The 12,066-nt window shown below is 32.5% G+C and overlaps 1 protein-coding gene across 2 annotated transcripts in view; it reads right to left on the reverse strand.

Annotated features, from left to right (window-relative positions):
• Positions 1-11,446, reverse strand: part of LOC146999589 (uncharacterized) — a 158,649-nt gene extending 147,203 nt beyond the window's left edge. Inside the window, exons 1-2 of one of the 2 annotated variants that reach the window (XM_085808576.1) lie at positions 10,995-11,427; positions 9,615-10,024 (exon numbers count right to left, since the gene is read on the reverse strand). In XM_085808576.1, the coding sequence (XP_085664702.1) occupies positions 9,615-9,895 (281 nt within the window). In that variant the 5' untranslated portion in view covers positions 9,896-10,024; positions 10,995-11,427. Of the gene's footprint in view, positions 1-9,614 lie in introns of both variants that reach the window. The other variant, XM_085808580.1, reaches the window with a different exon arrangement.
• Positions 11,447-12,066: the final 620 nt, after the last annotated feature.

Consider the following 12,066-nt stretch of genomic DNA (forward strand, 5'->3'; position numbering starts at 1 on the left):
GCAACAAAAATATTTCTGTAAAACGTGATGGGTGTGCAGCATAATTATGCATCAATTACTCCGCAGCCGAACCGAGTGATTAGCGTCGCTGACTGCCGTGCCGAAGGGCCCGGGCTCGAATTCCAGAGATGGCATAGATGTTTGTAAATGTATAGTGACCGTGCGGTATGGTGGAGCTTTGAATATGCGACGAGCCGAAAGTCCTCTCGTGTGGTGATCCATTTTCTTTATGAGGAGGACGGGAGACCCTCGGACCCGTTCTACCCCTCCCCGAGGTGCTCCTCATCAAAATTGGGGGGGGGGGCGGTGGAACTGAGCTAAATCGCACTGTCACCTGTTTAAGGTGCTCAACGTTGTTGCCAACGGCAGGCGTATCTTGCGCTCCCTGCTACGAGGTATTTAGTGGGCTTGAGCTGATGTTACGGTCAGAGAAGTGAGAATAAGTAACAATAACATCAATCATTTACTCTATATTTAAAAATGTTTATGTTTAACTATGTTTAAAAATGTTATATCTTTCATCCTTTTTAATTTCTTTTAGATGGAGAAGTAATAGATTTAACAAGAAAACACTGGCATAGACGAACAATTTACTGCAGTAGGCCAATTAAGATATATTATCAGTTATATAAGCAGCTTAAATAATGTATACCCATATTAAATGAAAAAAAAGCAGTTTAACAACAACAATGAAACAAAAATACCGCTATGATGGCGAAGGGTTGGCGACTGAACAAAAGCAGTTTTAGGTATTTACATATCAACGCAACCACCTTGGCACAATTTGACGAGTTTTTTACAGTTGAAAAGGTAAAAGCTATACTTATCGGATGCAAGCTGGTGGTTTTCGCGCCTTTTTTTTAAAAAAAGACAACTTATATTCTTCTTCAAATCTTTCTGTAGTTCTTCTCCCAAAGTACGCAGTGATCTCTTTTCCTTTATATACATATAAAGTTTCCCTTAGAAAGTTCTCCACGAAGGCATCCCTCCCTCTCAGGCAGTCAACGTAATTAAATAAATCAAATCAAACTATCTCATTCTTTGTTTATTGAGATAACTAACCTAAGAGTTATATTTATACTATTTTATCCAATGATGAGCTGATGATGAAAGTATATTACCTTGCTGAAAGTATCAAGTTGCCATCTTTAAAAAAAATTCTGTTTAGAGTCTGACTGCTTTGGGAACATAAACTATTACCAAACTCTTAACAGTTTTCAGGTAACTTAATTATCACTGGGTCTGAAATTAACTACAGAGTACTGAAAATATTTCAACCAAACATTCTTATTTAACAGGACTTAGAACATAAACGCAGTTCTTGTACTCACAGGATTAGCCACCGTTAGTGATAATGCACCTTAAAGTAACAGTCAAATTCAAAATTATGTGAAGGATCCTGGCAGTCAAGGACTACACAATTTACTTTAAGTCTAAGTTGCTCAGAACATCTCACAGATATAGAAATTTAAATGACGGCAGCTATAACGAAAAGCCGAATAATTACATTCTTATGATATTTGGGAAAACTAAGTAACGTGGCCTCAAAAGGCAGAAACACGCTCTGTCATATAATCCGAAAACTTCAGCTTAAATACTATCTAACTAACTAACATTTCTGGTAAAGAAACGGAAAGCAGAAATTATAGTAAAAGCTGAAAATTTAATAATTAATACAAAATAATAATAACTTTAGAGCTGTTTCGAACGTATCGTGCTATAACGGAAAAGAACCGCCAGACGTTTTTAGCTGTCATTACGAAAATTAGAATTATATGAAATCCATAACCTGAGAGAAAACCACGCCAATACGTGCTCTTTACGTTGTGTGCAGCTATATAGCGTAGTTTATATTTGGGGGGGGGGCTCAGTTAAAATATATATATAAACATATAATATAATAATAAAATATATAATATATAAATTCTAAATATATAAATTTTAATATGAAAAATATATAAAATATATACATTATATATATATATATATATATATATATCAGTTGAAACCTTTAATAAGTATACTCATAAAAGCGACATCTTTCACATAAATATGAAAATTATTTTAGAAACATTTCCTTTTCATTAAGATTTTTGTTTTCAGAATTAAGTTCAAATGGAAACTTTTTAAAGGCAGCTTTTAATTATGTTAAGTTCAAATTTAAAACATAAAAAGAGAATGCAATTTTTTCCTCGGCCGTGTTAAATAAAAATGCCGTAAACAAAATCCATATAAAATTTAATGGGTTGCAAAAATTAGTTAACATTTGATTCAGTTCTTAATCATTAATTATTGCTTTTTGGATTATGGCGATACGCATAACCGTTGCCTTTGTGGGGTTTTTTTAAGGAAACTGACTCATATCCATTTGCACATGAGGAAAACTACGAAAATACCTATGCAGCCAAAAAGCCGTTCGCCAGGATTTGAATCCCGAACTAAACTACCAGTGTTCAGCGCGCTCCTCCGCTGGTGTGGCTATCTAGAAAGAAACATTAAGTTCGTTTATTGCGAACGACGGAAAAATTACTATCAAACCTCTACGTAAAATAAAGCTCTGCAGAAATACAAAAAGGGAAATAAAAATACGTGGGAAAACTACACTGATAGTAGACGACATAATAACTTGAAAATAATCTCTATTCACGACAGCACATGTAATTCTTTAATACTATATACCTTTTTTTCTAATACTGTTTATTCTTCCGTCATTTACGGTGCAGACATTTGTGCATTTGTTTATGACATTTGTTTATGTTATGTGCCTAAATGAACTTACTCTCCAGATTAAACTACTTGAAAATGCAAGCACATTTTAGTAGTACTTTATTATTGATTGTAATATAAATTATTGCCCTTTCGTTCTTTAAGTGATCTCGATTTCATCGTGACTGCGAGTTAACCACGATATCATTTCTGGTATTACAACGCTAAACGGGAGTTAATTGCATTAACCATTTGCACTCGGATGGCTCTTCTAAAAGAACATATGCACAAAACCACTACTGATGCTTCGCTACGGTTATAGAAAAATCATCTGTTTGCAATGAGAACTGAATCCGGTTAGAAATAATCCTTCACTGACGACTGTATTATCGAAAACTAGAATTATTATTACAGAAATTATAGAATTAGAATAAATTAGAATTTATAACAGAACATTAGAACAAATCCAACATTATTACAGAAAATAAGAATTAAAAAAAAGGAAAAACCTTTTATATTACGCCCAAAGAGGCTTTTTTTTAACGTTTTGTGTCTTACTTTTATTTATTAAATACCATGTTCTTCGCACTTAAACCATAAAATTCAATTCAGCTCCAATATCACAAAATAATTTAAAAAGAAAATATTTTTAGAATTTTCGATACACACTCTCGCACGTTGGAGATAAAAATGATTTTTTCCCCGATCAGTGTTGCCATTATTGCTAGCTTTGAAATCGTTGAGTCTGTTAATCAAAAATTCGTTAAAGTTTTACAAAACATGAAATAGATAATAAAACAAATTCTAGATTACCGCTTCCAGATGCCCATATTCGGGTGGGGGATTATGTTATTCAAAACTTGATGTGTCTAGGTACCTTTGTTTTATCATAATGCGAGAAACATACATACATTCATGCAGATGCTTCATTATTTAAATTCTTTAAATATAATGCAGGGCTCTAACATTTGGTGGCAACAGATTGAAAAGTGATATATCGTTTATAGCGATTCCACGCAAAACGCCTGAACGAAATTCTGGGCAAACGACTTTGGGCTAAAAACAAAAAAATGTACAAAATTATTTACAGAAAATTCAAATAAATCGGACAGAAATTATTTCCGAAAATTAGAATAAATCAGACAGAAATCATAGGAGAAAATTAGAATAAATCAGACAGAAATTATTACAGAAAATTAGAATAAATTAGAACAGAAACAGACGAGAAAAAAAAAATAGAGCGTTACAGAAAACTAGAGTAAATCAGAACAAAAAATTTATTACAGAAAACGAGAATAATTACAGAACATTATAATTATTACAGAAATTTAGAATAAATCAGAACAAGCGTATTATTAGCTTAAAAATGTCTCAGGATTCACTGAAACTCTTGGAGTGCGAATCGTTAAAGGTCATCAGAAGCTGATACACTTGTAATGTAACAGAGCAGATTTTTCGATTGACGAAACAAAACTACAAAATTAATTTCAGAACGAAGTTACAGAATTATTTGCAGAAAATTAATCCGAAATTACAGGTTATTTAACGAAATTACAGAATTTTTAATAGAAAATTAGAATAAATAAGAAATTAATACAGAAAATTAGAATAAATCAGAACAGAAAATTATTAAAGCGAGTTAGAATAAATGTATTACGGAAAATTAGAATAAATCGGAACAAAAATATTATTAGCGTTAGAAATGTCTCAGAACTCACTAACACTAACACTCGTGGTTTGCGAAGTATTAAAGGAGAAAAGGGCTGATATACTCGTAATGCAGCAAACAACACTTTTCACCTCCCACTGTCAGCACAATGACACCCAAACGTATTTTGCAATTATCATTTGAATGCTCACATCTTACATGATTCATTCTTCTTTCACCTTTTTTTAAAATGCATTTTCAATTTTCTTTCTTTGAGAACGTTAAAGCCTGTAAATACTGTTTATGATCTGCATTTCTTGCATGTAAAAAAAGATCACAATTAAATGAAAATAATATTAAATTGTTACACTTAATTAAAACATAATACTTTTAAATTGTTTTAAAAGATAATAATATTAAAAGGAAGCTCACACTCACTTTTGTGCTCAATAAATAAAAATGATTTATATTTTCATATGCCGTTTACGAAAATTTCACAAAAACTACATTGAACTCAACAGATGATACTATTTAATAAGGATATCACAAATTCAAATATTATACACTGATAAAATTTAATGTTTTAGTTGCTCAAGCTTCTTAAAACAAAACCTCAATCGAACTAGTTCTCTAGTTCGATTGAGGTTCTTAGATTCTCCTGTCTTTCAGTACGTATCTTTAGTACCCAAATTTAGGATAAAATACAGACCAAAAACAGAAGTATTTCGGGGAATATATTTACTAAAAAATCTGATGTGTTCACCACATGACTTCCTCGTACGGAATATGAAATTATACGCTACTTTTCTTGCAATTCATTTTAAACTTATTGCATTGAATTAAATCTACTTCGTCGAAAGCCCATAAACCACAATAGAAAAAATGCACTCTTTAAAATTCACTATATTTGTTTACCATAGCGACCCTCTGGCCCTAGGTTCACTTAACAGCGTTACATTTCCTTCATTTTTTAACTCAGAGTGCACAAAATTTATATCATCTGAAGAATTATCTAATCGTTGCCACATATTCTATTCAAATACTATAATAAATCTAAAACCACCTATAAAAGAAATTAAGCAAACAACCACCATAAAAAAGAAACAGTTTTTCACAGAAGATTCAGTATTTCTCATTCAATTAATTCAGTTCTCACTTCACGACAAGGCAAAAATACAAAAAAACTCAAAATATCTCTATTAAAAATTACTTATTATTAAAAATTAAATTACTAATTATTAAAAATTAAATTACTAATTATTAAAAATTAAGTAAATCTTAAACACTTATTTCCTCGAAAAAATTTCAGAAAGGATTAAGCATGATTTAAATCGCAATAACAAATGAAGGCGTTTATCTTTGTTGTTGCGAAGCTAAGTTTCTCTAGATTGGCAACAAATCCACTATCCTGCTGTTTCAAATGTAAACAAACATGGCCGCCATGGCAAAAGTAATTAGGCTTAGCCCGCAATTAAACAACTTTTAAATTCTTGATAACTCTACAAATATTGCATGCAGAAGTATAAAAAACTTAAGAACAACATAATTGAATCATTTTTAAAGCAAAAAATGAACAGTTTACAAACATATCAGAGTAAAGTAACTGAGATCACTGAGCCGGGTAACAGAGTGGATATATATATACATAAATTTATATACTTGTGGTTCGGCCGATTACAACCAAAATACGAGGTGCACATCTACATATTATAGCAGTCCTATATACAAAATTTCAACGTTCTGAGACTACTCGTTTTTGAGTTATGCGAGATACATAAATACGTACGCACAGACGCCACGAAAAATTCTCTTTAGAACTCATTTTAAATCAGTTTTATAGTTTTTTTTGGGGGGTGGGGAAGAGTCCTTTTTTCTGTCCTTACTTGCAGATCTCACGCAAAAACATCGTTTAATTGCATTGGATAACGGTCAAAATCGATATTTTCGTTGAAATATGATACCCGAAATCTTTCGCGATTACAATACTTCCTTTTTACTTCATACGAGGAAGTAAAAACAAGGCATAGTTCGTTTATCAAAGCGTTCATTTCCGTAAACAGTTATGCATTTCCCATGAACTGATTATTTTTAGTTTATAAATGAAACCCATCTGTATACAAAACATACATACTATATTCAGCTTTTTCCATATCGATTTTGCTAATTCAAAATGTTCACATCCTTTCTTAATATGGTTCATATGATGCGTTCTTTGACTAGTCCGCGTGATAGTAAATGTTTCATTTCATTAAATATCTTTTATTAATTAATATTACATCACATTCCGCTTTCGCTTTGAGACAGAAATTCCATAATAAGGTTTTAAATGTCCACACAATGCTACAACAAACAAGCGTAAAGTAATGTTTATCGGGTACATAAATAAAGCTCATCGTGTGTGTTTGTGATTATGGCAAAAGCCTCGAGGGCTATCTGCCTAAGGTGAGGGATGGCTTTGTGGAGGACTTTCTAAGGAAAACTGGCTCGTATACACGTTACACATGGGGGAAACCACGAAAACGCCCAAGCAGCCAGCCCGTCCGCGGGATTCGAACCTCGGACCGAACTACCAGTGTTCAGCGACTTTTCCGCTCGGCCGCTGGTAGGCTAAAGCTCATCGAAGCTGCTGGATACTTCACTGCTGTTCAAAGAATAAATTATGCCCACAGTTTTACCCACTTTCAGTCCATTCCGGTTTAAGAACGAAATTCCTTCCAATTTTTTTTATACCGAAAGTCGACTGGACCGTCGAAAGAACATATGATCATATTCTGTATCAGCTTATGCACAGTTATCTTCCCGTTAATCGGCCTGGTATAAAAAATAAAAAGTCAAGTTCGTTAACTCAGGAACGATTTTTGCTACTAAAAACCCTCTACGTAAAATAAAACCGTACATGGAAAATACAAACAGGAAAGGAAAGTTCATTTGATAACACAAGTGAAAACAAATGATGTCACAGTGTTTGGATATCGTGTTTGTAGAAAAACATATTAGGCATTATACTTCAGATGTCTTTACACATTTCCATTCTCATTATTTTGCCCCAAAATAAAAAATCTGACATAAAAAAATAAAAAAAATCTGAAAGGTTTCAGATTTCAATGGCCGCCCAAAAGGGTTCGTTAAGATTTTTTACGCTCTCACTGTGTTACACTCACACCTTTACTAACCCATTATTTTTGTCTTTTCAGCGTTATTATTCCACATCATTTTCTTCTCACTTACGCCATACCAAATTCAACAGGAAAATTAGGAAAATTTTAAACGCACCATAGCAGTTATATGTTTCGAATTCCCGATGCGACGTTAAGTCTTGGAAAACCTTTTTCAGTTTTTTCTCAGTTCGTTATATAAATGCCCAGTTTACTTACTAATGGCTTTACAAAACTTTTTTTTATCATTAACATTGTGCGTGTTTACTTTATTTAACTAAATATCACGTTTTCCGCTTACGCCGCATGAAATTCGATTCGACAGCAAAATCACAAAATATTTAAAAACAGCTTATCTTTGGAATTTCCGATAGGCAGCCTCGCACACTGGAGATAAAAATGTTTTATTCCGTAATGGTGCCACTGCTTGCTTTTCAAATCGTTTAGTTTGTCAATCGAAAATTCGTTTAGACATTACAACAAATTCGAAATTCAAAATTCGGGCTTTCAGGTGCCCATGTTACGGTGGAGGACCACGTTATTCATTATTTGATGGCTCTTGTTTTTTCACTATGCGAGAAACATACATACATTTATGCAGATTCTTCATTATTTAATTTCTTCAAATATAATACAGGACGATAATATTTGGTGGCAACAATTTGAAGTGTTTCGATGCAAATCGTCGTTTGTTTAGAGATTAATATCGCATTCAAACTAAAAATTCTTTTAACATTAATTTTATTATGTTGCTTACAAATACTGTTCTCCTTTATGTGAATGCTTCAATTAAAAAATAAAATTCGTCTTAAATTAAAAAAAGTTACACTCTGGTTTAAAGGATGCGTTTGGTGTCAGATTAATTTTGCATAATTTAATTGCATGCGTTCCAAAAATGTGTAAACATGCACAGTTAAAAAACAGTTCAATCCGACTTTTCTACGCAAGTTTAAATTTAATGACGTTTTTCGGTTCTCTTGTAAATATCGCTTTTTAGTTCGATTTGTAACTCAGCTTCTTCATTTTTAATTAAGTCCTCTACAATTTTCGTCCATCGTCATTTTAGTCTTCTGTTATTTAAAATGAGTCTTTTTCGGTTTGAATATTTATTTAATTTATGTTACCAAATAAACTCATTAAAGATGCTTGAAAGTAAAGTAAATTGTCAACAGAACTTTTCTGTTAAATATAATATGGGTTATTTTTCTCTAGAGCAGCGGTTTTCAATCTTTTAACTAACACGTACAATCCATAACTAAAGTTGACCGCTACTACATTTTACAATGTTTATTTTTCAGTTTCTCAATAGAAACGTTTTGCCATTTGCACAACCTATTGGTTATTTCTATTAAATCTGCACACATAAAACATATTAGATTAAAAATTGATTATCATTTTTACTATCATAATTTAAGTTATAATACTTTAATTCTAAAATTTAGTGTAAAATTCGGGCCTGTTTAAGAGAGATCTGTGCCTTCATGTCTGGTTGTCATTTCACTTAGTTTCAACCGTAAATTAGGATCCAGTTTTCATTTTGTTCTGTATTTATTTTTCAAATATAACATGGAAGAAAATGCTTGTTCACACAAATAGGTTGTGTAAAAAAGGCAATAAAAATTTAATAGCTTTATTTGAAATGCCTATAAATTTGTTTTTTCGGTTCAGCTAAAAGTAAACAAGTGCGTTATTTTTTAAATCTGCAGTCACAATTCAATCACAGGAAATGTCTATCCATTGTTCTTTCTCTTCACGAGATTTTTGAATTTAGTAGTTAAAAATACTTCGTTTCTTTTGCGTATACCTATTTTTCTCTTACGTACTACCGGTTGAGAATCGCTTCTCTACAGCGTTTTATAACAACCTTCAGATTGCTCGCGATTATGAATTAATAGTGGGCGTTGTTCCTTTTATTACTACAATTAACTGTAGTTATTTCTTGCGCTTAAAAAAATACAAACTTTATAAGCCTTTTTGTGAGAATTTAAAAATAAATGACAACCTTGAAAACTCGAACGTCAAAATAAATAAATAAATAAACACGCAAAATAAATGCACGAAATCGTGACAAGAGATTAGCAATGAAAATAATCATTAAAACTCACCTTTTTAAAGCTCCGCTCCTTCCGTTCTTTCCGTTTCCGATGATACTTTTTGCGGAAACAGAAGATCGTGACGGCAGGCTGTCTGGTGTTTCGACGGTGTCTTCATCTTTTGATGGCAATTTGATAGCACTGCCATTGACGTGGTGCTTCACACCACCGTTGGCTGTGGCACCGTTAACGGTGCCGTTGTTGAGGCCATTCGAAGCCCCCACCATGATGGATTTGGGCTTCTGAGCAACAGTCCCCCCTTCATTTTCTTCATTTACAACATAAGGGGTCATTTTTAATACCTTTATAATTCGAGTAAATTCTTTTAGTTTTAAAATAATATTACTCCGTAATGCAGCTGTAGCATTTATTCCACAATCCACTAAGGTTGTTGTTTAAAATCCACTGGACAAGTGTCAGTGCTGAAATTAAAATCCTGGTTTATAGTTCCTTTATCAGAGACAAAACAGATAAAACTTTATCACATTTCTTTATAATTAAAAATACCATCAAAATTAAAACAGCTCACTGACAGTAGAATGAATATCTTTTATATTGTTGTTTATATATTTAATTACACGTAAGATGTTATCGTTTGGCAGATTAGAATCTTTCGGTAACTGAAAAACATACAATTCTATTGCATTTGGTATCTTCTTTTGGGTAAATATATTTTTCCTCTGAATAGGTTTGAGAAAGTTGCTCATTCAATTTTGCACAGAAAATATTCCTTGGCTTTATATAAAAAATAATAAACAGACTAGAAATTATGACATTAAAGAGCCGACTTTCAAACTTATTTTTTAAATTTTAATGTTTTACTCCCTGTTTGGCACAATAAAATAGTTTTGAAAAACCTGTCAGGTGAAGATCGAGGTCACACGCCAGTTGACATTCAAAGACCGTAACAGCATTCCACTTTGATGTGTCAAATGTCAAAAAATATGCAACACGTGTTTATGTTTGACAGTATTCTCTGGTAATTGAAACGCTTTCAGTATCTTAGTAAACGAAACTTGATATTTCTTAAAACTATAAAAACATCTTTTTTCTACACACGGAGAAACTTAGTTGCAATCAGTAATAAACATTTGCCATAATATTAAAATAAATACACTTTAAAAGTTTTAAAAAGTAAAATAGAATGTAATGTCACTCAAAAATAGAATCTTTCTTCAATATCTCTTTCTCACTTTACTGCACGTTTAGGACTAGAATATGTAACACAGTTTTCTTACAAATGATGCGAAGAAAAGATAAACCAGACAAAAATACTCTGAATTTTTAACTTTAAGAATACTATAATTTGTACAAAATGGCACTTTAATTACACTTCTAATATTTTTAACACTGCATTTTAGAATCAAAAAGGCCTTTTACTTTTAACCTTACCTGTCACTTTGAAATTAAAAGAGTGGCAATACCACTATTAGAACATTTTCCAGTATCCATACGATAAACATTCACACTATTCACATAAAATTGTAATTATTCCCGGCGTTTTTACCGTTCTTCATCACATATTAAAAAGTGATGTGGTTTTTAACGAAAATGCCGGTGCAATGAACAGTTTATTCTTTCGAATATTAAAAAACAACTGCACCGGACTACTACATTTTTTTTCACTACCGCTGTTTTCGTTCACGCGGCGCTCGTATCCATTTTCCTTTTTTAAAAAAAAAAAAAATTATTGCGATGTAACAAGAATCTTCGCACTAGTCGCAATGAGCTCAGAAGTCGTCTGCAAAATCAGTCCGGCGAAAGCGTTCCAGCCATTTTGAGCGCGCGCATCGTGAGGTTCGTTCACGTTGCCAATGTTGTCGGTTCGAGGGCGCTGCTGTCGCGGACCGGCTAGGCTCACTCTACGATCAAATGGGTGTGTTAGCAAGTCGTATACTTACTCAAGCTACGTAAGGTAGAAAGACATTCACTGCAACGCCTTAATTTTTTTTTTTTTTTTTTTCCATTTTTCATTTATTCGTAAACATCACGCGAGCGTTTACGCTTACCTTTCCACGTGTTTGATTTCCATTGCCTCGCAAATTTATTCCCAGGTGGTTACACGTTGATTTAATGGCAGACGGTATTCTAAAATTAGGGATAAAAAATTTGAAAAATTTGTGCGAAAAGAATTCTGAACTTGACCTACTAAACTGAATATTGCTTAAACTGTTTTTGATCGATACAAGTTAGCACAAATATTTCAGAATTATTTCTTACAAACTTCCTCACTCTGAATTGTAAATAGCTTTATTGTCCCAAAAGGGACGTTATCCCCGATTGGGATATTAATCTCGAAATGGCATTTTCCGTCGAAACACTTAAATGCGTTGTATCACCTTTCAAACTGTTGCCACTAAATATTATTGCCATTTACTATATTTAAAGATTTGAAATAATAAAGAATCTGCATGAAGGTATGTGCGTTTCTCGCATTGTGAAAAAATGGCGTTACCTAGAGCAA

The sequence above is a fragment of the Stegodyphus dumicola genome, chromosome 1 (assembly GCF_044657685.1).
Source record: "Stegodyphus dumicola isolate Sdum_Otavi_A_Nest chromosome 1, ASM4465768v1".
Classification (NCBI taxonomy): Eukaryota; Metazoa; Arthropoda; class Arachnida; order Araneae; family Eresidae; genus Stegodyphus; species Stegodyphus dumicola.